The 25170-nt window shown below is 48.0% G+C and overlaps 12 protein-coding genes across 12 annotated transcripts; 5 read left to right on the forward strand and 7 right to left on the reverse strand.

The window, feature by feature from the left end:
- Positions 1 to 249: 249 nt before the first annotated feature.
- On the forward strand, positions 250 to 3060 carry Bathy06g04500 (unknown protein; the record flags this gene model as incomplete). Its single annotated transcript, XM_007512390.1, has 1 exon — positions 250 to 3060. One exon carries the CDS (start codon positions 250 to 252, stop codon positions 3058 to 3060), a length of 2811 nt encoding a protein of 936 aa, XP_007512452.1.
- A 138-nt stretch (positions 3061 to 3198) lies between these two features.
- On the reverse strand, positions 3199 to 6723 carry Bathy06g04510 (cGMP-dependent protein kinase; the record flags this gene model as incomplete). Its single annotated transcript, XM_007512712.1, has 1 exon — positions 3199 to 6723. One exon carries the CDS (start codon positions 6721 to 6723, stop codon positions 3199 to 3201), a length of 3525 nt encoding a protein of 1174 aa, XP_007512774.1.
- Positions 6724 to 7333: 610 nt separating this feature from the next.
- On the forward strand, positions 7334 to 8239 carry Bathy06g04520 (predicted protein; the record flags this gene model as incomplete). The annotated part of the gene is made up of 1 exon (XM_007512354.1): positions 7334 to 8239. The coding sequence occupies one exon, from the start codon at positions 7334 to 7336 to the stop codon at positions 8237 to 8239; it is 906 nt and encodes a 301-aa protein (XP_007512416.1).
- Positions 8240 to 8305: 66 nt separating this feature from the next.
- On the reverse strand, positions 8306 to 11308 carry Bathy06g04530 (predicted protein; the record flags this gene model as incomplete). The annotated part of the gene is made up of 1 exon (XM_007512648.1): positions 8306 to 11308. One exon carries the CDS (start codon positions 11306 to 11308, stop codon positions 8306 to 8308), a length of 3003 nt encoding a protein of 1000 aa, XP_007512710.1.
- A 101-nt stretch (positions 11309 to 11409) lies between these two features.
- Bathy06g04540 (predicted protein) lies at positions 11410 to 12282 on the forward strand (the record flags this gene model as incomplete). The annotated part of the gene is made up of 1 exon (XM_007512479.1): positions 11410 to 12282. The coding sequence occupies one exon, from the start codon at positions 11410 to 11412 to the stop codon at positions 12280 to 12282; it is 873 nt and encodes a 290-aa protein (XP_007512541.1).
- Positions 12283 to 12347: 65 nt separating this feature from the next.
- Bathy06g04550 (predicted protein) lies at positions 12348 to 13684 on the reverse strand (the record flags this gene model as incomplete). Its single annotated transcript, XM_007512675.1, has 2 exons — positions 12348 to 12366; positions 12402 to 13684. 2 exons carry the CDS (start codon positions 13682 to 13684, stop codon positions 12348 to 12350), a joined length of 1302 nt encoding a protein of 433 aa, XP_007512737.1.
- Positions 13685 to 14072: 388 nt separating this feature from the next.
- Positions 14073 to 16550, forward strand: Bathy06g04560 (predicted protein; the record flags this gene model as incomplete). Its single annotated transcript, XM_007512404.1, has 1 exon — positions 14073 to 16550. The coding sequence occupies one exon, from the start codon at positions 14073 to 14075 to the stop codon at positions 16548 to 16550; it is 2478 nt and encodes an 825-aa protein (XP_007512466.1).
- Positions 16551 to 16693: 143 nt separating this feature from the next.
- Bathy06g04570 (transmembrane protein 165) lies at positions 16694 to 17632 on the reverse strand (the record flags this gene model as incomplete). The annotated part of the gene is made up of 1 exon (XM_007512778.1): positions 16694 to 17632. The coding sequence occupies one exon, from the start codon at positions 17630 to 17632 to the stop codon at positions 16694 to 16696; it is 939 nt and encodes a 312-aa protein (XP_007512840.1).
- A 273-nt stretch (positions 17633 to 17905) lies between these two features.
- Bathy06g04580 (predicted protein) lies at positions 17906 to 19618 on the reverse strand (the record flags this gene model as incomplete). The annotated part of the gene is made up of 1 exon (XM_007512478.1): positions 17906 to 19618. One exon carries the CDS (start codon positions 19616 to 19618, stop codon positions 17906 to 17908), a length of 1713 nt encoding a protein of 570 aa, XP_007512540.1.
- Positions 19619 to 19897: 279 nt separating this feature from the next.
- On the forward strand, positions 19898 to 21290 carry Bathy06g04590 (unknown protein; the record flags this gene model as incomplete). The annotated part of the gene is made up of 2 exons (XM_007512591.1): positions 19898 to 21221; positions 21259 to 21290. 2 exons carry the CDS (start codon positions 19898 to 19900, stop codon positions 21288 to 21290), a joined length of 1356 nt encoding a protein of 451 aa, XP_007512653.1.
- Positions 21291 to 21476: 186 nt separating this feature from the next.
- Bathy06g04600 (vacuolar membrane PQ loop repeat protein) lies at positions 21477 to 22658 on the reverse strand (the record flags this gene model as incomplete). Its single annotated transcript, XM_007512727.1, has 1 exon — positions 21477 to 22658. One exon carries the CDS (start codon positions 22656 to 22658, stop codon positions 21477 to 21479), a length of 1182 nt encoding a protein of 393 aa, XP_007512789.1.
- A 237-nt stretch (positions 22659 to 22895) lies between these two features.
- Bathy06g04610 (predicted protein) lies at positions 22896 to 24821 on the reverse strand (the record flags this gene model as incomplete). The annotated part of the gene is made up of 1 exon (XM_007512321.1): positions 22896 to 24821. One exon carries the CDS (start codon positions 24819 to 24821, stop codon positions 22896 to 22898), a length of 1926 nt encoding a protein of 641 aa, XP_007512383.1.
- Positions 24822 to 25170: the final 349 nt, after the last annotated feature.

Consider the following 25170-nt stretch of genomic DNA (forward strand, 5'->3'; position numbering starts at 1 on the left):
TAGTTTGTTGTGTGCTTGTAGAGTATTGATGTGTAATATTATTAGTATTGGGATGATGCATTTGAAATCTTTGTTTTTTCTCTATCCATCCACAGAAAAAACCACAGACTTAACGCACGAACGATGCTGCGCTTTTCTCAACGACGACGAGGGAGGACGTTTTGCGGGAGCGGCGGTTACGGTGGTGGTCCTTTGTTTTCTCTTTTATTTATCCTCCTAATATTTCTTCTCTTCTCGTTGAAGACTTTGATGCGTGTTGTCGACGCGCAACAACAACGCGAACCGGCGTCGCGAGAATCCATCGAGAAATTTTTCGAAGCATTCGACGAGGGAGAAGAAGAAGTAACGACGACGACTGATGACGGCGACGCGGGCGGTGAAGGGGACGGAGGAAAAGGAGGAGGAGGAGGGTTTCAGTCGTTTCAATCGCTGGAGAACTTGGTCAAGCTGGCGCAAAAAGTCGCGGACGAGTCGTCGGAATATTATTACGACGAGAAAGAAATGACCAGTCGAGCGAGCGATGGGAAAAGCGGTTCATTCGTGGACGTTTCCGACGACGATTTGGACGAGTTTGACTTCTCGGACGATTTCGAAAGCGAACGAGGACGAGGAGGAGGAGGAGGAGAGGAACGATTCGGGGAAGAGGAGGAGAAAAAATTGTTGTGGGAATCCATCAGTCAATCCGGGGTGATTACGAACGAGTGCGGGTACGGGGAATCGAAGGAGAACAGTTTGTGCTTTAAAATCGACGAGGCGAGCGGACGAAGCGATGGAGTGTCGAGGCAGGTAACGACGGTACCGGTGAACGTCATCGGCGGCGCGCTGGTTCGATTCGAAATTGCTATTGACACGTTGTCCTCAAACGATGGCGATGAATATGGAGGTAGCGGTACTAGAGAGTCAAGAAGTAGAGGTAATAGTAGGATTGTGTTAGAGGCGAAACCGTTGGGGAAGCCATGGAGAGTTTTAGAGAGTTACGACTCGGAAACGTACGCGATATCCGGAGCGTCTTCGGCGGATGATGAAACGATCAGCGAAAAGAACGTAAACGTGAACTCGTTGGCGAGTTTTGACGCTCGAGCGAACGAGTTTGGGTTCATCGGGTACAGAGTAGAAGTACCGAAGAGCGCGGAGTCGTCGGCAACCAAGTTTCGATGGAGACAGGTGAACGATAACTTGGAGGAGGAAGAGAATAGCACCAACGACAACAACAACAACAACAACAACAACATTAGAAATTGGGCCATCGACGATGTTATCATCGAGCGAATCGCCATCGCGCCGCACGCGCTGATTGCCGCCGTGAAAACGAAGCGAAAATCAAAGTCAAAGTTTTCGAGAGACGAACATTTGGATAACGTATATTTATCGATCAGTTTCTCGAAATCGGTGTATGGATTCGACGCGAACGGTTTAAAAGTTGGCAACGGAACCGTTTTAGCGCTTTCGCAAGCGAGGACGTTCACCGGTACCGATAGGTCGATATCGTCTTCGCACTTTGTGGCGACGGTGCAACCTATCGTACCCAACGACGGCGACTGGGTTGGTCCGTTTGCAGTTTCCATACAAATACCCGGTGGCGTGTGTACGAATGCGGACGGGAGAGCGAACGTGGCTTCGAATACGCTGAAATTAAGGCGCGTTTCCGCGGTGACGAACAAGTTAAAAGAGAAAATGCTAGAAGTAGTAGAAGAAGATGATGATGCTGAAGAGGGAGAAGAAGAAGACGTGACGTTATCCATCGGGGCGTTGAAAAAGAAACGTCGAACGAAAGAGTCACAGTTTGGCGATGAGAACGAGATCAAGAAAAAGCGAGTCTCGTTCGAGGAAATCACGCTCGGTCCTCGTCCGGGACCGAAAGATTCGAGATGGGCTGCCGTCGTCGCGGAAGAAACTGAACTGAACACATCAGCAACGTTCGATAAAACGTTTGTGGTCGTTTTAGACGATGATACGATGCATTTACATAACCCAGACTTGGCTAAAGATTCGAGTGCTTGGAAAGACGATCCGAGTAAAGTTGGCGAACGAGTCGAAATCGCGCAAGAAATTCACGGACGAATGAAACGCTCAAAACGGAAACCCAGTCGAGAAGCGTTCGATAAGATGGAAGATGAAATCGTGACTTTGAAGAAAGTGCAAGAGCGGGCATTAAGAAGATGGAAAGATGCCGATTCAGGTGGGTTCAATCGAGACGTTGGGAGTTATACGGATGCGAAAGAAAAGACGCAGCAATCTCTCTCGCCGTTTGCGAAAGAAATCAAAGAGGAAGAAATGATTGAGGATATGTTAGGGTTATCAAAAGACGCTAAAGGTGACGAAGAGTTAAAGAAAAAAGTGCGCACCGATAGCATCAACGAAGTGAACCTAAAAGATGAAGAAGATGATTACGACGACGATACGTTTGCGAGCGGGGAGATTTCTCCGGAGGAAGAGGAAGAGGAAGACACGACTCTGGCGGATTTGAAGAGAGATTTGGAAGAGAGCGAGCGGTTGCACAAAGAGTTGGCGAGCGAAGTAGAAAAGAGTCACAAAATGCGTGAAGAACTCGATTCGGAATTAGAAGAACTTCGAAGTCTCGAAAAGGAGAAGAAGAGGAAGAAATACGATAGCGATAGCGGCGGCGGCGGCAGTGATAGTGGTATTGAGGATGAAGATGGATTTTTGCAAGGCGAAGGACACTCAACGATTGATGGTCAAAGCGTAGAGTTTCGAGAAGAGAAGGAAGAACAAGATAATGATTTAGCGACTATCGAACGGCTTGCACACGAAATGAGCGACATGTTCGAGGAGGAAAAGGAAGTCGAGGAACTCGTGAAAAAGTCACGAGGCGACGAAGCGCCTGAGAAGGAAGAAGGCATGTCGCGCGATATAAACGCGGACGCTGAAGCAATCAAAGAAGAGGCACGAATCATTCGCGAAGAGCTCAAGGCGGAAAAGGAACTTCTGAATAAGGAAAGGGAGATGAAAGCAAAGTTTGACGAAGAGTTGCTCAAATTGAAAACGGCGCAAGAGGTTGAAGTGCTCGCGAGCGACGAGGATGACGATGATCTTGAGTAATTTTCGCGTTTATCGCGTATGAAGGGTGTCAATAAGCGAAAATCTGCTAAAGGCAGTTTTTCGGTGAGTACTCTTACAAGGCTAATCTACTGGTACCAGGTACCACTATCATATTCATTACTACTATTATTTAGTCAATTAAAAGTCCGCAAACCCACTGAAAGAGCTGCGAGAACTTCCATTCTGTTCGCTATCGTTTTCACCGTCGTTGTCTTGCACGAGCCAAAATTTCTCCCCTTTTTTGCCCAAGGAAAACTCGCTTTCACCGTCATTTTGACTGAAAACGTTATAGCTGTTCAAATATCCTTCTGGAAACATTTGCAAAGGTCTCAACGTGCCGTTTAGAACCGCATCCCAATCTAGATTATCAAACCAAGGATGTTCCATGATTTCGCCAATATCCGTTCCTCCCAAACGCTCGTCCTCGTCTCGGACAAAAATCTCACGCAATAACATTTCAGTTTTCGCGTCGAAATTCGCCGGTTTCGCAACCGCATCAAAGTTTGCGTTGACGATTAGATCATACATCTTTTCACGACTATCCTCTCGAAACGGAGGATACCCAGCAAGCATTTCAAATAGCAACACGCCAAATGCCCAGATATCCGAGGCATACGATCCACCTTGATGAAGCAATACTTCCGGTGAAAGATAATCAGGCGTGCCACAAATCGTAAACGCGCGTTCGCCACCGCTGAGTTTTTTCGCAAAGCCAAAATCGCAAATAGCGATGCTTCCATTCTCACGAATCAACAAATTTTCAGGTTTAATATCGCGATAGATGTATCCTTTTTCGTGGATAGATTCAAGACCTAACAAAACCTGCGAAGCGTATACTTTCGTTTGGCCAGTCGAAGGTAAACCAACTGCGTTGAATAATTCAAACATATCACCTTGGCATAACTCGATCGACAAGTACAAAGCTTTCGCATCTTGAAAAGCGGAATAAAACTGCGCGATGAAAGGTGCGCCCCGGAGAGAAAACAGGCAGTTCTTTTCTTCCACGACGTGACTCTCTTCGTTCACCGCGACGACATTTTTCTTGGGCATGACTTTGATCGCGCACCTACGGCCAGACACTTTGTGCGTCGCAGAAAAAACAAAACCAATCATTCCCTTGCCCACCATTGCACCGAGTTCAAAGTCGTTTATACTCTTAGATCGGGATAAAACGAGAGATGCAGCGACAGCGACTCTCTTATCGCGATACTTTTTGAAAAATAAGCTCTTCGTCGGAGCAAACTCGCTTTTCTTTGTTGGCGTCGGAGCTGCTCGTAAAATTTCCGACCCCCTCTTTTTATTACTAGCGCGAAACCGTTCCTTGAACTGAAAAGCTATTCGAGAGAACGTGGAAGAACGTTTATTCAATTTCCGCTCAACGGAACGTTCCACTTGCGCGTATACGATTTCGCTTTTACTTTGTATTGCGATGTCTCGCGCCAATTCTTCTCCTTCTTTTCCAATAATCACAGGTTGTTGCGTCCCTAAAGTCAACAACGAATCTTTCGTTCTTCCTCCTGGCACAGAAATCGCATCTCTATCAAACGTATTCGATATATCCGGGAACGAATCACTCGTCTGCGAATGTATTTCACTCATATCATCCGTTAATGATTCTGAGTCGGATGACGCTACCGTTGATGGCGTTACCGTTCCGCTTTCGTCATACAATAGCGATTGAGAACGACTATGTTTTTGCTGCTTGTCTTCGCGCGAGCCGTGCATCCGCGACACATCGATGGAAAACCGCTTCGGCGTTGAAGAAAGGGATATTTCCATGTCTGAAGAAGAATATGAAGGGGAATAGATACCCGATTCTTTCCGTTGACGCTGGCGTTCCTTTCTCCGTCTTTTCTTTGATGTACTGTTGTCGTGTTTCATTCGATACATGTTGATCCATCTGATGTAGGCGTCGTTGCACGCTTGAAGGCGATCCGCGTTGAAGCTGATGATGACCGAAAGAGCGCTCGTGGAGGAGCAAATTTCGTTCTTCTCGCCATGCTCGTCGTAGGTTGTTTCAAACCAAGAACCAGCTTCGATAGTTTTCGTTGCCGAGGGATCTTTAGTATTCACTAAAATCACCGTCCCGTCAATTACAAAGTGTAGAAGGGATTCTGTTTTTGAACCCGCGACAATCTCATCCAAATGACCACAAATCTCTAAATCTTTTGAAAACGTTCGCTTAAACTTCTTGAGTGCATATTTAGAGGCAAACTTCATGCGCTCAGTGTCGTTATCAAATGCTTCGCTTGTTTTCTGACACGACAAAAATATGCGCAACGCCACAGTCGCCGCAAGTTTTGTTACCGTTTTAATGGCACGTTCAAAATGCGACTTGTGAATCTTGATCACCTCGGCGCCTTCTTCGCTGTTGGCAACGAGCAAACGTGCGTTGACTTGAGGTTCAACCATGGCACCCTCGGCCCAAGTTGATCCTTCCTTTAGAACTGTTGTATTTTTCTCCTTTGTCGAGGGGGAAAATTTGCCTCCTTGATCGTCTGCGATGCGCATGTTGTCGTCATCCTCGTAACTCATCGCCGTTCCTTTGACTAGAACGACAAAGGATTCCTCGATATCCTTCGGTTTTGCTATTATTTGGTGTTTCTCGTACGTCCTACGTTCAATACCACTAATCAAAGCCTCCATCGCTAACGAGAAAAATCCGACGTGCGCAATCGACGCGTTCTTCTCGAAAGCCTTCTCCAAATGTTTTCGTTCAATATCAGTCAAAAGGGGCAACTTTATATTTTGCGTTTTGTCGTGATGTTGTTCCGTACTTTTCGATGATACTTCTTCTCCATTCTCCTTTTCTTGGACTTCAGAAACGCTCTTCTGCCGATTATATTCTTTCTGCTTTGTTTGAACACTCCCACTGTTTGCGCTGCCACTCGTACTCTGCCGAAGACTCAACTCGCTCCGATTGTTACGATTGATCGAAACGTGTCGTTCGCGCTGTAACACGCGGCGCGTGCTCATGGAGCGAGTGCTATATTGAGAAGACAATGATACAGAACTGTTATTCGAGGTCCCAGTGGACTGCGAGCTCGAAGACAAGCGCCGACGTTCTTTGGCGACGAGTTCCTCTTCGTCTTTTTCTACCACTGGTGTATCTTCTTCTTCTTCTTCTTCTTTCCCTCTTTCTTTTACCATCCCTGTCGTCTCTTCCTCCTTTGAAGACGTTTCCAATCTCAATTTCTTCCCATCGTCACTTTTCACAGCGCAACTTTCGTAAACAATGTACGCGAGCAAAGGTACCGTAAACGCAAACGCTCTCGCGCGAGTCCAAACAGTCTCCGGCGAGTTCTTCCAAAAATCTCGTATCCCCATCACGAACACGACGACGAAATACAAAAAGAACGCTCTGATGTGCTTCTTCGTTGAAAGCACGAACTTACCATCGGAAAGAAAAGTGAACGCGGCAGAGTTCGGCGCCAATCGATGGACGATGTCGGTCGCGCGCGATGAAACGCGACGATAAACACCTACTTCGTCCCTCTTTTGTCTGAATTCGTTTTCATCATCATTTTCATCCTCATCGTCATCACCAGCCGTTCTCTCTCCCTCATCGCTTCGAATACTCTCAGAATACGCAGCGGCGGTCAAAACATCGTCTATACTCTTTCTCTCCTTTTCATCGTCTAAAGATTTCATCGTCGTCGTCATCGTCTCAAAGCTTTGTTGGTGTTCAAAAACAAAAACAAATTCCGCAATTCAGTTCGCTCTCACGAGACTCCTAATTCCCCGACATATTCCTTCACTTCAAAGCTGTGTGTATCTTCTTTATGCGACCACTTCGTCGTAAAAAGTACTAAAGCACGGATGTATGCGGTAGATGTGCGTGTTTTACGCGCGACAAATGCCCGCGTTTTTAAACATCAAGAGCCGGCAGGCGCGTTTTCGACGTTTAAAAAAAGTTGTGTGGTGTTCGTGCCTTTCGGTACGAAATGCTCCTGCTGCGTGGATAAAAAAAAACAACAATTAAAATTTGAACTCCCAAACGACACTTTTTAACGAACGAACGGAAGGATTTGGACCAAAAATTTTTCTGCGTGGGAAACTTTTTTGTCGAGACAGACAGTTAAGTACATTTTTGCCTCAGACAAAAGCCCGTTCTCGTCGTATGCGCATTATATAATACTACGTATATTTAACACAAACAAAAGCACGTGATAACTACACACATGAAGTAGAACAACATCATCAACGAAACACTTTTTGCGCATTTCCTACTTCCTCGAATAAAGAAAGGCTTTTCAAAGTCGTAAAAGAAACGATGGTGTGGTTCGTGTGCGACGACTGCGGCGATTCGATTAAAAAACCAGCGCTGAAGAAACACTTCAACAACTGCTCCGCCTCTCGATTGAGCTGCGTGGATTGCGGAGCAGAATTCGATCGATATGCGGTGCAATTACACACGAAGTGCGTGACCGAACACGAGAAGTACGCGCTCGGGGCGACCAAGCCGGGCGGGAAGGCGAACGTTGTTTCAGGCGCTTCAACCAAGGCGGCGGCGACGCGAGAACCAGCTGTAGCACAAGCAGCAACAGCAGCCGCGCGAGAAGAGAAGGAGAAAATAGTCGGTCGAGAATATCTGGCCACCGAAGCGCCGTGGATGTGTTCGTGCTGCAACGTCGAGTGCACCGGGGCGGAAACGCTGAAGTCACACGCGCTCGGTAAAAAACACAAAAGGAAAGCAAAGACGCTTCGAACGCAGAAAGAGGAGGAGAATAAAGCGAACGACGAGGGGAAACCGAAATCGATGAGTCCATCAGCGGAAGAGGAGAAGAAGAAGAAGAAGAAAGAAGAGAAGAGAGCGAAGAAAAAGTTGGTGCGATTGAAGTCCAAGGAGAATAAGAAGAAGATTTTAGAGGAGAAACTGAAAGTGGCGAAAGAGAAGAAGGCGCGGAAGGACGAGAAGAAGCGGAAGCGAGAAGAGGAAAAAACGGACGAGGAGAAGGCGAAAGACGCCGAGAAGGCAAAAGAGAGAGAGGTGAAGAAAGCGAAGCGAATAGAGTTGAAGGCGGTGAAACGAGAGAAGAAGTTGGCGAGGAAGAAGGCGAAGCAAGAGGCGAAGAAGAACGGAAGAGGGAAGACGAACGTCGCCGCGCTGGGGACCAAAGAGAAAGGGGTGAAAAAAAAAAAGGTCAAGGCTAAGTATTCAGGAGGCAAAAAGAAGTAGTTTTTTACATCACTGTGTAACTTTCGATATTTAACTAAAAAGACTATTTTACTACGCATTAATAATCTACAGCCCGTCCGCGACGACGTTCGGGACTAAATCACCATCCGGGCACCGTTTACTTTGCATAATCGCAGAACCACCTTCGATTCTTCCCGTTAACTCGTGCGTCGGCCCCCAATCCATGAACAACTGTTTACCGTCTGAGTCCGGAATAACACCCCAGGTTCCTTTCCCCCACGGCGTGACTAAATCACCGTTGTCTTTCCACTCAATACCAGCGACGCCGCCCCATTTACCCGTGTGCGCATCCGCGACGTGCTTAGCGAGCTCACTGGATTGAATCCCTTGCGTGCGCTCGATTTCACCAACCGGTCGCGGTTTACACTGCACCGAGCTCGATAAACCTTCGCCTCCGTTCCATCGCTCGATGGCGCCTTTCTCGCCTTTCCAATACTGCTTAATAATATCGAGCATCCTTTGCGGTTTTTCTGGGTGGTAGTTCACATGTATCGACGCCGGATGAAACTTTTCCTCCGGGTATAACTTCTCGTCGTGGCGCATGTATTTGAAAACATACTTTGAGTTACAGAAACATGCAAAATTCATTATTCGCGATGAAGCGGAGTTCCTCGAAGGTGTTTTCTTATCACTCAAAAACGTGTGTTCTTCGTTATACGCGGTCTGATCCCACGTCGAGCGTTCTGTGTTCATGCGATTGGCTAACACGGTCATCATTTGCAAACTTTCGTGCGTGGCTTGCGTGAAGAACAAACCGGAGTTTTTCACAAACATGCGGTACGTGAGTTCGTCCGCCGAGGATAACTTATTTCCTCGACCTCTCGTAGGGTTCCACCTAAAACCATACGTCGTCCTATCGTCCCATCCGTCCGACATCCCTTCAACGTCCACGTCTCGGTATAACAAATCGTTCTTGAACGGGTCTCGCATCCAGACGATATCGACGTCGGAGAGCAAGACGTTTACGCCAATTTTAATAAACTCTTTGAGGATTTCAAACTTTAAGCCAGAGGTGGCATGGTTATCGGTCGAGCCAGTAATGGATGTTAACGAGCGCAAGTAATAAGGCGCGTCATGTTGCTCGCACCACCGCGCGGTTTGCTCGTCGAGTGCAACAATCATGTAATTCGTGATTTCGGTTTTTTGCAATCCGTCAATCCATAACTGCAACATATGGAAGATGTTTTTGTTCGAGACGCCGACTAATACTTCTCGGTTGATGGCTACTTTCTTCACAACTTCGCACAAGTTTTCCGAGCCACCTTCGCAGTTTGCCGGCCACGAGGTCATATCGTCATCATTTTTTGGCCACGGGACAACGTAGCGCAACTTTCTCGGATGAGGTCCAGAACCTTCTGACCACGCGCTTCGTTCGCACTGTTTGTGCTTGTTAACGATATCATCCGAACTTTCGTCGCCAAGAGCAAATGGGCGACCTTTATCAAACGATTGAGACGGGATAATCGCGTTTGGATCACCGGATAACTCGTCGCCTCGACTCACGTCTTCGCTCGGCGCGTATCTCGATCCTCGGCTTGGGCTGTTTTTCAAGTTGTACCTACACGCGTGTCGAAATGGTTTTAAGCGCGCACCGGCTTTAAACGCATTATCGTAAGCCGGCATGATAACCTGTTCCGTAACTCTGTCGTCGACGCCAATGCGTTCTATGTCCAAGTGCTCGCCGAAATATCGACACAACTCGATCGCCGCTAAAGTTGGATTGAAGCGCATAAAACTAGATCTCGCCATGGGTAAGCAAACGCTTTGTGCGTACTGCGACCAACCCATAGACTTATCGCCAATACCAATCACTTGTCCATTCGATCTGCACGTGATATCGGTGGCGAGTTCGATATCGAATCCGACGTGCGCGGGCATCATATCGTCGAGGGCATTCACGTCGGCGCCGATAGTCGTAAACGAAAACGCTTCGGATTCGAGTGGATTCGCCGTAAACTCTGCGCTTTTATCCGAGAGAACTAGCACCGCGTAGCCTCTTGTAAGTAAAACACTCGCCAAACGGAGAGCCGGAGATCCAGTCTCACTCTCACCTTTGACTAATACCGCGGAAACGTGTTGTTGTTCTTTAAACTTTTCGCGATTCCCGTAGGCGACGAAAACCACGCTCGTTTGCGTGGCGTCAGCTAACCTCGACGCTTCATCTGCGCTCATGTGTGTCCCGTCAATGACGACAACGGCTTTTTGATACTTGATACTTTCTCCGTGATGACTCGTATCTCGCTCATCAAACATCTTCTTTAAAGCCTCGCGCAGAGCATCCGAGGAGGAGGGTGAATTTTTCTCGCCAGCAACAGTCTCAATCTTCATCCCATCCGTAACCATCTTCTGCCCATTCCCTCCGTCGTCTAAATACCCATCCTCCTCCGATTGCGCCTTGGTGCATTTGTTTATCCCGCCTCGCCTACTCGCTCTCGTCGCGTGGTGAAACACGTCTACTATTTCCGCGCTCGTCAAACTAAACTTCTCGCAACTGTACCCGTCCCGGATGGACGCCACGCACCGCTCGCCATCCATCATCGGCTTACCACTTATGCTTCCTCCCATGCTATTGTCCTCGTTGTTGTTATTTACACCGTCAAACGAGGAACCACCAACACTCGTCCTCGTACCGCTGCTGCTGCTGCTACTCCTACTCCCGCTACTCCTCTTCTCCGCTCCTCCTCCGCCTTCATCACCAGCATCATCATCACTCGTTTTTGTCGCGTCGTGAATCTCCGCAATCTCCTCCGGTTTCCCATCTCTCACTAGCACTTCGTCATTATACTCGTTTTGATGACGATACGAATGCCGACGATGATTATCGATTTTATGACTCCCGACTCTGGTCTCTTCTCTTTTCGCCACGCTTCGTAATTTCGTCTCCTCGGTCTCGTAAAACAAAACGTCCGAGACGAACAGAACGAGAATGAGCGGTGAGACGATTCGAGAGAGTAAGCGGGAAATGAATGAATTTTGCTTCTTTTTTCGATTTGAAGTGGAGGAAAAGGAGGACAGAGATGCGTCTTTGGTGGTTACGACGGATGACATTTTTCCTTTTCGAGCGCAGAGAAGCGCGTGAACGCGCCGCTCTGTTTTTGTGCCGATCTGCGGCCAAATGTCGTCACACCACGAGCGGGGAATAAAAAGAGATGTTCTCCACCACCACAGCATCGTCGTCGAGATGCGTGGTCAGATCTGCGTCCACCGTTAAAACCAGTTATAAGTCGTGCGATGCTATTCGCAGGAGTAGTGGTAGGAGTCACGCGCGTTGTCATCAACGACAACAACAACAACAACGAAGAGTCGTCGCGACGATTTTGAGCGTATCTTTGGATAATAAGATTAGTAACAACAACAACAACAACATTAGAAGAAGAAGAAGGAGATATTCATCGAGTATCGTCAAATCGTCTCAGGACGACGAAAACACCGAAACGCCTTCTTCCACTGGTTTCGATGGATTCGATACCGGAACCACCGTGACGGATGAGGACCAAGAACGTTTGCAACTCATGAGCCAAGAAATCAAAGACTGGTTGAAACTTTTATACGTGAAACGAGAGATGTCATTTAACGAGGTCAAGTTGATCATTGGTATCGAAGATCCTCGATTAGCGGACAGAAGAGAACGGTTCGGGATCGAAGACGAATCCGGGTGTTCCGCGGAGGAAAAGATTCAGGTTTTGGAAGACGTGGACGAGGGAAGAGTGCCGACGGATATCGTGGCGTGCGAGTTCGTTTTGAACGAGTTGAGAGAGTGGCCTGGGTTGGATTCGGATATCGAGTTACCAGAGAGACGAGAAACTGGACCGTCGAGATACGAGGAGATTGCCATGGACGCGGCTGGAATTAAAGGGCGAACGAGAAACCCGAAGAGAATGCTGGACGATTATTTGGAGGAAGACGATAAACCCGAGGAAAAGAATTTACTTGGATTTTTGCCTCTTTATGCCGTATCCTCGGCTCCGATTTTCATCACGATTTTCGCGTTAGGAATCATGTTTGTCAACTCTTTGCAATAACATACTACTATACATCATGAATACATTACAAATAATACTTCTATGGACGAAGATGTCCTACTTTCCTACGCTTTCCCCCTCCTCCTCTTTTGCGCGAAGGCCAAAATCCGTAAAACAACGCGAACAAGGTCAAAGCCCATAAAATGCCGGCGTATTTCCACAACTCGTTCGTCGCCACATCTTGTTGTTGCGCGAGCGTAGTTTCACCACCTCCAATGGAGACTCTTGCGTGTTTATACCCTTTATCGCCCTCCGTGTTTACGCTACCGCTGCTGCTATGACTAAGACTATGACTGACTTTTTTCTTCTCCGCCTCCCCCTCGTTGTTACTACTACTACTACTACTACTACTACTACTACTACTACTACTACTACTCTTTGGCATGCACTTCCTCTTCCGTGCTAACAATATCCCACGATTAATCTTTGACACGCACTCGTGCATCAACTCTACTCTGTTTCTCTCGTACTTATCGATGGACTCGTCATCTTCGGGATACAAATCGCACACCGGGAACAACTCTCTTCTGTTTGCCTTTCCGCACTTCAATTTATCCTTTTCCGTTTCCGATTTCGCGTATTCAAAGTGTTTATCCCACTCGTAACTCGTACCTTGTCTCATCATCAATCCGTAATGTATGACGAAAGAATTCGCGCTCTTCTCGTTCCACGGTTTCGATCCGGCGTACATTTGCACGTCGTTGTTCACGTTGTGCGACAACCCGGCGCTCGCGACGCCAAAGACGTACCCGTACATTTCCGATATCCACGGTCTCGGTGCTTTTTGAGTGATGAATGAATCGCCGGTACCGTTATACGGCCACCACACTCTCTTGTCTCTTCTCACTTTCCTCGTGTATTCGAACCATAACGGCGCCGCTTTCGCGATATCGCTCCTGGCGAATATCTCCCACCCGCCCACTTGCGCCAACCGCTCGCGAACGGCAGGTCCGACAAACATACTCGCCATGTCGTTTTTCACGCCCGATAAGTATCCGTAGTACCCGCCGGCGACGACGCCGACTCGCGCGGGAATCTCTCTCACCGTAAACGGTCTTCGTAAAATCATATCCGCGTCCAACTTCACCACCCACTTCAAGCGAGTAAAATTGCTCGATTTCGTCCAATGATTGATGCTCCCCGGTAAGTTATACGCGGAATACGAATCCGACGGGTCGTCTCGGCTGAAATCCGGCGTTTTATGCGTCGGCACGATGTGTAAATTCTCGTACGAATCGTACTCCGCATCCGTGCAGGACAACAGCCGAGTCATCTTCCCCGGCGCACCCACATCCATCCACGACTGATATAAAGCCGCAGATTGCCAATCCATGTACGGTTTACAGTCCGCCGAGAAGACGTAGTGGTAGTCGTCTATTTCCCTTCTTTTACTTCCCACCATCTCTTAAAGTCGACTACTCTCTCTCTCCGTCTCTCTTTGTGATTGATGACTCTTTTTCTCTCTCGTCGTCTGTTGAAAAAAAGTTTTGCCTCGAGCGAGAAGAGAGAAAAAAAAACTCTCTCGAGGAACTTAATATGCTGCCACTCTGCTTCGAAAAAAAAAAGAGGACAAAGAGACGAAATCGAGGCCGCGTCTTGTTTCGAATGAATGCTCATTTTTTCTTCATTCTATCGAACGCACGTATAACTTCTTCCCGCGCGCTCTTAATATCTGCTGTTTTACTTCTCACGGAAGAGTAGTGGTCGTAAAGAAGTTGTTGTTGTTGAGTAACTTAATAATACCTTTCGATTTTATACGCGCTCGTTGTGAGTACAGAGAGTAAATCACGATGATGAAAGAAGCGAACCATTCAGAAGAAGAGCGGCAAAGTTTACTTTCAAACGGGGTCAAAACCGAAGACGATGCGACGACTTTGACGTTTACGACGAGATCTACACTGATGATCAAAATTGCCACGATCACCGCGTTGGCGACGACGTTTGCCACGTTTGGGTACGTTTCCGAGAGCAAGAAGTTGTCTTTGTTGTCTTCTTCTTCGTCCGAGTTAGGGTACAGACGACACTACCGAGGAGAGGCGGACGATTTTTCCCGTAAACAACCGTCGTCCTCGTCGTATTCCTCGTCCGCGCGTTTAGGTCGATGGAGTTCAAGAGATGACGACGAAGACGATCGATACTCCTCGAGACGATCGTCGTCGAGACATTCAGACGATTTTGACGACGACGACGACAGAAGAGGAGGAAGAGGAAACTACGCAAAGTACAGAGACGAGGACGACGATGCGTACGAGAAAAGAGGCCGCGGACAACGAAGAGATTTGGGCAAAGACGAAGACGAGGACGAATATTCGAAGAATAAACATTCCTCCTCTAAATACGACGACGACGATGAAGACGATCATCGCAAATCATCTGCGGATGATGAAGAGGAAGATCAAGAAGAAGAAGAAGACCCGGCGATGAAAGAAAACTGCGTCGGCGAAGCCGCCGACGAAGAAAAAGGCATCTACCAGTACCCGGACAAAATTTGCTTGACGAACCCGTCGTTGACGCCGGCGTGTCTCGGGAACGGAGGCGCGGTTACGGCGTGCAGATTTTGCCAAACCGAAGAAGCGGTGAGAAAAGTTGCCGGCTGGCCGCAGTGCCCACACTCGGTGTGCGAGAAGAGCTCCGGGATTGGATGCATCGGGGATTCGTTTTCCAAGAATGAAATCTCGTGGAGGATGCACGTGAAGGACATCGCGAAACACAACGCGCGCGTGAAACAAATTGGGATTTCTGGAACGTGCGATTCCACGGTTTCCGATCAAGCGGTGGGGAGACACATGTTTCGCGACAAGAAGTGCTCGGAACGATTATTACCCGGGTGCCAAGACGCGCAAGGGTGTCGATTTTGCGTCACAAAATCGGGAGCAAAGTTGGACACGGAAAAAGTCACCGCGCAGTGGCCGACGTGCCCAGCCGCGGTGTGCGCGAGATTTTCCTTGGAGAAGACCGATTGCGAAGCGACTTTAGGATTATATACCGTGCCGACGTTTGAGGTTCCCGAAGGGTTTGATGGTTCGAACTTGCCGAAGCCGAAGTTGGACTTGGAGGCGACACAAAAGATGCAAGAGCGTTTGAAGCTCCAAATCAAAGCGGCGATGACGGGGCAAGACGACCCAGTGTTTGAAGACGAGGACGAAAACGAAATGCCGGAAGAAGCTCCGTTAAAATCGGAATCTCCCTTGGAAGAGACGAAGAACAACAAGGATGAAGACGAAGAAGAAGACTCCGATCGTAAATCTTCCTCCTCCTCCAAAGGTCGCTACGACGACGACGACGACGACGACGATCGAAGACACTCGTCGTCAAAGTACGACGACGATGGAGAAGACGATCGACGCTCTGCCTCTAAAAAGCACTACGAGGATGACGACGACGAGAAAGACGACCGCCCCCGAAGAAGCCGGGATGACGACGATCGACGCGACGATGACGATCGACGAGAGGACAAAAAATCTTCCTCCAAGAGTCGATACGACGATGAAGACGACAGACGAGATTCTCCCAAGAAGCGTTACGATGATGAAGACGACAGACGAGATTCTCCCAAGAAGCGTTACGATGATGAAGACGACAGACGAGATTCTCCCAAGAAGCGTTACGATGATGAAGACGATGACGACAGAAGAGACAGTCACCGATCTTCTCGTTACGACAAAGACGACGAAAGAGATCGATACGATGACAGAGATGACGATCGCAGATCTTCGCCCAAGAGCCGATACGACGACGACGACGAGGAAGACAACAGACGTTCCTCCTCCAAGATGGGTCGCCACGAAGACGAGGACGACCGCGAAGGCGACCGACGCTCCAAGAAGCGATCCGACGACGAAGTAGAAGAAGAAGGCGACCGCAGACGATCCACAAAGTATGACGACGAGGAGAAAGACGATCGATCGAGGCGCCCATCGTCGAAGTACGACGACGACGACGAGGATGAAGACGACAACCGCAAATCCTCCTCCTCATCGAAGAAACGTAACGAAGACGATCGAGAAGAAGAGGAAAGATACGACGACAGAAAAGAAAGCAAGAAATCTTCCTCCTCGTCCAACGAGAGAGATGAAGCCGACCACGATAAAGAGTACGACAAGGAAGATGTCGAGAAGTTTGAAAACGATAGCAGATTAAAAGATGTGGACGATTGGGGAGACGACGACGATAACTCTTCGTCCGGTAAGAAGTCATCCGCCGGAAAAGGGTCGAGTAGAAGCAAATCCTCCTCCAAAGAAGATTGGTGGGCGTCATCTGCGAAGTAAATACCATCATCTTTTAGCTACCAATACAAAAAACTTCTAATAAACGCAAAGCAATAATACCCAACATCATATAACAATATCACTACTCTTCTACTAATACTAAAATACAACTAATGCTACGACACACTATAACAAACGAAACTCTAGTTTGCAGCGTCTGCAACCATCCAATTCGGACGCCAATCTACTTTTTCCATTTTTGCATTGGGATCTTGTAACAACGTCACCGCCGCGAAGGTAAGAAACACCGAACCGCCCAGGATGGTCATTTTCTTCTCTGAAAACTTATTCGCGATGTATTTCCCCCCTATGCAGGCCGTCCCCGTGGCAATGGCGTGACCTAAGAAACAACCAAACACTATGCCGTACGCTTCGTAATCGCCAGCTAACGCTACCGTGGCTATTTGACTTCGGTCGCCCCACTCGGCGATGAACGTCAGCGTGAAAGCTTGCATCCACACGCCGTTACACAAGCACTCGTAAAAATTACCACCTTTCTTCTTTTTGTTCTCGTTTTCGTTGCCGCTCTCTACGTCCTTTTCTAACATCGGTGCTCTCGAGTTCAAATCTTCTTCGATCTCTTTCAGCTCCTCGTTCTCCTCCCCCTCTTCGGTATCCTTCATCCGACTCGCGCTATACAGCATGTAAAGGCCGTAAAACACGAACAAACACACCGAACCGTAGTGCATGACTTTTCTCGGAATCATCGACGCCGCTTCGATCCCGATCACGACCGAAACGAACGTCATCAGCCAAAGCGCCATAATTGCGCCAAAAAAGACTTCCTTTGAATCGTATTTCCCGGACATTAAACACGCGATGAAAAACGTCCTGTCTCCGAACTCAAGCGAAAGCATCACCAGTAAAGACTGCACGAATCCAGAGAAGTTATCGCCTCGGTTGTTTTCGGTCGCGAACGCGCGCTCTTGGTGCTCGAGTATTCTTTTAGAAATACTGTCCTTCGCTTCATCTCCTCGTTCTAAAATTTCCTCTTCGGCTGCTAAAACTGACGAAAAGAAGATGAAGACAAAGACGAAGAGAAATAGTTTTCCATGAAGATGCGAAGGGGCGCGTAGCATCATCAACTCCAATCGCTTTCAAGTGTTTATTCTCCGAGATGATGTGCACTTCTTTAACGACGTCTTCGATGAAAACACCAAAAAACACGACAACAACAACGACAAGACTCCAACGGCTTTCAAAGTTTTAAACTTTTCCTTTGTCCTCTCTCTCTTTCTTTTTCGCGCGGTCGATGGAGAGTTTAAAGTGAAGTCATTACTCTCGAGTTATATAAAACAATGTATATGAGTAAATATATATTATAAGTGTGCGATGATATGATGTCCTTATTTTTTTTAAGCCGAAGGGAGAGCACCACTTCCAGAAGAAGAAGTCTTCATCCACTTCGGCAACGCTTTGGCGTAATCCGCGCTCGGGTCGTCGAAGACGGCCAAGATGCCGAAAATCAAAAAGATGCCGCCGCCGACCATGGCGATTTTCTTCTCGGATATTTTCTGAGCTAAGATGCGACCTCCAATGCACGCCGTGGAAGTGGCTAAACCGTGGCCTAAGGAACCGCCAATGATGATACCGTACGGGTCGTAATCGGCAGCCATGGCGATGGTGGCGATTTGGGATCGGTCGCCCCATTCCGCTAAGAAGGTGAGCGTAAACGCTTGGACGAAAATCGCAGAGACGAAGAATTCCCACCATTGCTTTTCGTTTTTCGAAGTCCCTTTTTTCTTTCCAGGCGACAATTTGCCGCCTTTTTCCGCCACGTCGTCGTCGTCTTTGCTCGCGTTGTTGTCGTCGGATTTCTTCCCAGATCGTCGGTTGGCGATTTCGTCCAACTCGTGTTCGACTTCCTCGAACTCCTCGGAAACGTCGTCGGACATGAATTGGGAGTTGTACAACATGGTGACGCCGTAGCCGAGAAACAAGATCACCGCGGCCCAATGGACAAACCATCGCGGTAAGAACATAGGCGCGGCGACGCCTAATAAGGTGGACACGATGGTCATCACCGCCAACGCGCTGAAAGCGCCCAAAAATACAATTCGTCGGGAATGTTTCACCGACATCAACGCCGCGATGAAATACGTTCTGTCGCCAACCTCGATGAACAAAATAACCAAAAACGAGGTGACTAATCCACTAATGAAAGAGGTTTGGTCCGCGTATTGCGCTTTAAACCACGCGCCTAAACCAGCACCAGATCCTGGTCCACCTCTTCTACCTCCGCCTTCGTAATTCTCCAATCTCGTGACCACGGCTTCCAAGCGGTTGATCTCCTTCGCCATCGTCAATAACTCCGTCGCCACCGCGCCTTGCTCTTGCTCGACTTTATCCATCACCAACGAATTCACCGCTTTTGAGCCTTCTAAGTTCGAGAGAACTTCCTGCGCGGTATCCGTAATATCCGCTAAACTATCCGCGGCGTCTTCCACCGCCTCGGTGGCTTCGTCCACCGCCGCCGTCGCGTCTTCCACGTCCGCGGCGACCTCCTCCACCGTCTCCGCGGTATCTTGTATTTGCTCCGCCGCATCTTCCACCGCTTCCGTCGCATCATCCACCGCATCTGCGGCATCTTCGATTGCTTCGGTACTTTCCGCCACCGCTTCGCTCGCCTCTTCCACCGCTTCCACCGCCTCTTCCGTTTGCTCCGCCACTTCCGCTATCGCTTCGTTCGCTTCTTCGATGGAATCTGCGGCATCCGCGACGGTTTCCGTCGCCTCGTCCACGGCATCCGCCGCGTCTTGCACGTCCTCTGAAATCGCTTCTGCCGTAGATTCCGTTATTGGTTGTTCTTCATCCGCGAGCAAGCTTCGTCTTCTTTTTTCTGACGATACAAAGCTTTCTCCTTCGTTCGAAACCCTTTGCGACGATCGCGCTTTAGAAATTGAAGATGTTACGAAATAATCGGCATCATCTTTCGCCGAAACAAAACCCAGAGAGAGAAAAGAGACCACGAACAACAACAGCAACACAAACGAGGAATAAAAGAACGTCTCATTCTTCTTCTTCGCGTGTGTGTTCTTCGCAGATCTCGCAAAACTCAAAGATCTCATCCTTTTGTGTCTTATTTATATGTAGATATAATTCTAGTCCTTCTGTGTAAAGCTTTTATTACGTAAATACGAAAGAAGAAAAAAATTGTAAAGATAAGTGCAGTAAAAGTGCATGTGAAAAAGGCACAACAGAAAGAAAATTTTCTCTCTTTTCTCTCTCTCTCTCTCTTTTGTTTTGTTGCTTTTTCTCTCGTTTTGGCTGAAACACACGTAACTTTTTTTTAAACCAAGAGGAGTTCATCATAAAAAAATCAGAGAGAGAAAGTTTTAAGAAGAGAGATGTTTTCCTCCTCCTCCTCCTCCGCCTTCGGTGGTGGTACGAACAACGAGGAGAAGAACAAAGTGCACTCGAAACCGGTCACTTTTAAAACGCAACAACGCAGACGACGAAAAAAACGAACTCTCGTTTTTGTGTTCTCGTTTACGTTTCTCGTCGTGATGTACATCTCGTACAATTTCCTTCGCAAGCAAACGCTGAGCGAAGCTCGACGAATCATCGGCACGGGACGGAAAGCGAGAACGGATTTAGAAGGCCAAGTTTTAGTGGAAGAAGCGATTAAAACGGGGAAGATAGGACGAGAAGTGATCAACTTCGACGATGGGAGTTTAGACAGAATGATCGAGGAAAATATACGGAAGAAGAAACAGAAACAGATGGAGGAAGAGGAGAGGAAGATGATGTTTCACGAGGAAAGTCATCAACACCGCGAGGACGAGAAGAACGATATATATAACGACGAAACAAAAGAAGAAGATCTAGAAAACGAGGGCGTTGATAATAATAGCGACGATAATAATAACAATAATGATAGCAGTGGGGAGGAGGAAGAGGAAAATGCGGTTCGTAGTAGTACGTCTAGCGATGTCGATGTCGAGAACATCATAAACGAAGATGAAGATATCGCGAACGAGAATGAGAAAGATAACGCAGAAGAGGAACAAGAAGAAGCGCGCGACGAGGACGACGACAATAATAACAATAACAACGAACAAGAACAAGAAGATACAATAAACGATGAGCCGTTAGAGGAAGTCAAACCAGGCGCGGGCGATGCGGATGATTTAGACCCCAAGCTCCCTCGATCGGAGTCGCTCCCGGAAGATCCTTCGCGCACGTGTTCGGTGGATCGTTTGAGAGCGTTGTTTAAACCGTGTTTACTCGGCGGCGACGTGCAGAAATGTTGTCAAACGCTCGATTTTGCGTTTGCTCCGGATGCCACGCATCGTTTTGAAGATCAAGATGAAAGCGAAAGCGGTGAAGACACGACGGCGAATTGTTTGTGCGTGTTTACGGCGATATCCGATTTGAACGAAACGTTTTCGAAAGTTGGTTTGAACGTCTACGAGGACGTATTGGGTAAGTGCGAACCGGATTCGAGAAAGTTTGGATGGTTCGGCGACGGCACGGACGCGTGTCCGGAGGATAACCTGGAGGAGTTGCGAAGACGCAAAGATGAGGAAATTCGAGAGCACGAAGAGGCGAGGAAAGAACGCGAACGTAAAAAGAAGGAAGTTTATAAACGTAACGTAGAAAGAGCAAAGAAACAAGAAGCTATTCGAGTCGAAAACGCGTTGAAAAAGTCGGACACGGAACGACAAGCTCGTGAATTGCGCAGGAGAGAACGCGAAGAAAATCTTAGAAAAGAGGCGCGACTGGTCACGTGGCGCTTGAAAGAGGCGAAAGCGGCGGAGAAGGCGCTGAGGGAAGCCGAGGCGAAACAGGCAAAGTTTTTCGGTACCGGCGGCGGTATTCAAGACGTCGGATGTTACGAAGAAGGCGAGAAACCGATGAAAGGTCAGAAACCGTGTTAGGTATATTTAATATAATGCGCTATTAATCGTACACACCTATGTAAAATTACAAATCTTCGACCGCTTCTTGCGAGAGCAAGTGGACGCTCGCTTCTCTTTCCAGCCAATCGTTTTCTATCAAACTACTCGTGCGATCAACGGGAGCAGTTGTTGCCGACGCGTCCGTGCCTAACGCGCGATAATATCTGCTTTGCTTTAAAATGTACAAATCCAAAACGCACGTGCCTAAACTACCGAGCAAGAAGCTCAGCGAATCGACGATTTCAACCCATCTAAAATTCTTCATGAAGATGATCGACATTCCATAAGTCACGTTCGCGCTAATGGCAAAGAAAAACATCAACGCCGACACGCCTTCGCACGATTTGCGTTTCCTATTTTTCATGATCTGAAACACTCTCCCTCCTAAATAACTCGTCGCGGAAGCGTAACCGATGAACCGACCGGACGTTACTCTCGCTTCCGACGCCGTACTTACGGCTTGATTCAAACAACCGGTCGCGCTTTGCAACGAACGCGTAGCACCGCTCAACGATCTCATTGCATCAGAACCAGAAAGCGATCGTATTGAATACACGGAAACGCCTGCGCCTAAGAAACCCGTCACGTATGTCGACGGTGACACCGGCTTCTTCTTCTTTTTGTGTTTCTTAGTAGTGCGCTTCGGCGTCGTTGGATCGTTCCTCGATTCCTCTTCGTAACTACGCGCGGTGCTGATGTTCTCATCAATCCTCGCCATCGTGGCCGATATCACCGCATTCTCGTTCTCGTCCTCAGGAGATTCTTCCTCCTCCCGTATTATCGATTCATTGAAACTCAGTCGTCGTCGTCTTCTCGTTTGCCTTTCTTCTCGTTGAATTTGTCTTTTCCTATACAAAACGAATTGGGAAATCAGCACCGAATCGCTCATCAAAAAGTACACCGCGGTGTACATCTGCACCGGCGTTTGGTCTCCCGTGAGGACACACGCGACCAGGTTGCAACTGTCCCCGAACGCCCACAGGAGTAAGAAGTAACCGCTCAATCCTTCGCTCGTTTTCAGCTGATAGTTTTGCAACACTTGTGGAAATTGGCAGACGATCCAAAACGCGATCGAACACAAACCGCTCAAGAAACCAACATATTCGATCGGAGAGTACGCGCACACGCGAAAGATATCGCGCACGAGACCAGTGTACGCGTTTGAATCGCACTCGCACGAATTTGAACGCGTAGTCTGTCCGCTCATCATTCTTTCTGCTGCTGTAGAAGCAGTGGACTAATTTTTATCTCATTTTTTCACCTTCTTTCTTTCGTGTGTGCTTTGACTGACGATGTCTTTGAGAGTGCAACGCTTATTATATTTTCTCTTCTTCTATTACAACAACAACAACAACAAATAAAATGTTTGATGATTATGTGCACGTATAATTTAAAGCGATTGTATGTGTAACTAATTGTACAGTCTCCTCTTTGTTCGTTCGTTTTAGTCTCTCGTGTTATTTTTGTTCTCGTCGGAATCTTTGTCTTCCTTGTTCTTCGTGTTGGTATCGTTTGTGGTATCGCCGGAGGACGACGAACCCGTGTTGCCGTCGAGCATGGCGCGCAAGGACTTTTCCAACGCTAACTTGGCGCGTAAGCCTCCGAGTTGCTCTTCCAATCCAAACTTAGCGAGACGCAAACGGTCGACTAATCCTCTAGAAGTTGACATAGCAGCAGCTCTCCGAGCGATCAATTTTTCGTTCTCAGCCTCGGAGGAGAAAGGGACCTCTTGGAACGCAGCGAAAGAGAGACGCTCGGCGCGAACCATAGTGGAGGCTCGAGATTTCGTTTTCAAGTCTGTGGCGGTGGTTTTCTTTTCATCCTCGTCTTCGTCTTCGTTCTGGGTCATCGTGAGAGCAGCTGAACGACGCAGGCGAGATAAGATGGCATCGTCCAAGGATAAGCCAGCCTTATCTTGGTCGCGTTTCATTCGCGCGACGTTTTCCAATTCGATTTTAGCGTCGAAGAAGACGCCGTCTTCTTCCACCCATTTCATGCTTTCGTGTAACGAATCAACTTTGCCAACTGCTTTTGCCCACCGAACCATTTTCGCTTCTTCAATGGCAAACTTGCGATGAATTTCGGTCGGATAATCTCTGGCATTTTCCGCTTTACGAACGATGTCATCAAAGAGCGTTTCTTTCGTCACGTTCGAAACTTCCAACAGCTTATCGCTGAACTCGATGACGTAATTCATGAGAAGTTCGACGTCGTCAGCCAGTTGCTCGATTTCTTTGCGCTCATCTTGCGTCGGTTGAGCAGCAAATTTTGAGTCTGGCGAGTTGACCAGGGAGTACGTACCGGCAACGTAGCCCGCGGGTGTTTCGTTCACGTCCTCAACCATCATTCGCGTTTCGCCGACGACTAAAACTCGGTAGGTTTCACCGAACGTACTCGAAGATTCGCCGCGTTCGTCGACGATGTCGAAAGAAACGCCGTCATCAAAATCATCACTGGATAAAACTTTAATCGGCTCGTAGTGAATGACTCTACCTAGCGTACACGATGCGTTCAATTGCACCGCTTGCGTCTCTTCCTCATCGTCGTCATCGTCGTCGTCGTAGTAATAATCTTCTTCTTCGTCTTCTTCGTCGTCATCGGCGGACCCAAACCCGGCTTCGTCGCCGTACCGACTGTTGACTTTTCTCACAAACTCGCTGAACCTTTCAAACTCTTCCTCGTAGTCGGAATCATCCGAATCCGAGTCGCCGGAAACTTCTCCAAACACCTCCAATTTCTCCGCTCGCTCGTTCGGCAACGGCCTTTGATTCAATTTATCTTCTTCTCGTTCCGTTTTTCCTGCCATCGCGCCGTCGATGCTGGTACTATTACTACTACTCGTTACCTTTTCCTCCTCTTCGTCGTCTTCGTTTTCATCCTCTAAAACTCTCCTCCCTCTCGTCTTTGCGCTTTTTCCTCTGCTCGGCGGTATTTGCGAGTAGTGCACGAACGCCAACAATCCTCCGTGCGTTTCCACGCTATCGTTCAACAGACTCACAAACCTCGGCTCGTACAGGTGTAATACTTTTCTTTGTCCAGGAATGAGCGGTTCGGCGACTGGAAACAATAAAGACGGTAAAACGTGCGTCGATTCTCCGTTCTCTTCCTCGTATTGTATCGTTTTCTCTCGCAACGATTCGCTCGCTCGTAAATATTGCTCGCCTTCAAACGTATCGCCTTCGTCTAGACTGCCCGTGTTTTCTTCTTCATCAGCTCCTCCTGTTCCGTAAAACTCGTGGTCGTCGTTATTCCACGCGTTGCATGTTGTGATCGTATTCTCATTCCTTCCTCGTCTCGTGAGAAGAATACTACTCCTCTTTTTCGAACATCGCGCGAGGACAACAAAACGTCGTCTCATCATCGTCCTCATCATCGTCCGTGTTATCTTGTTCTCGTTTTTCGATTTTGTCCTCGTCGTTCCGTTGTGGGACGACGACGAACTCGCGACGCACAAAGACGTCGCTCGTTCCAAAGAACTACAACGCGTCGCGGACCATATCATCTTGTGAGTATCAATCACGGGCAATCAATACTGTGTGTGTGTGTGTGTGATGATAAAAGAGAAAGAGAAAGAGAGAGAGCGCGCGAAACGACGATTCCTTATATGAAGGAATAAACAGACAAATACAGTCACAAAGAGCAGTTTTTTTCGTGGTCTACAAAGGCAGGAGATCCTCTCGTGGTCTTTTCCGGCCACGAATTTCACTTTAAATTACTGC

The sequence above is a fragment of the Bathycoccus prasinos genome, assembly GCF_002220235.1.
Source record: "Bathycoccus prasinos genomic : Chromosome_6".
NCBI lineage: Eukaryota > Viridiplantae > Chlorophyta > Mamiellophyceae > Mamiellales > Bathycoccaceae > Bathycoccus > Bathycoccus prasinos.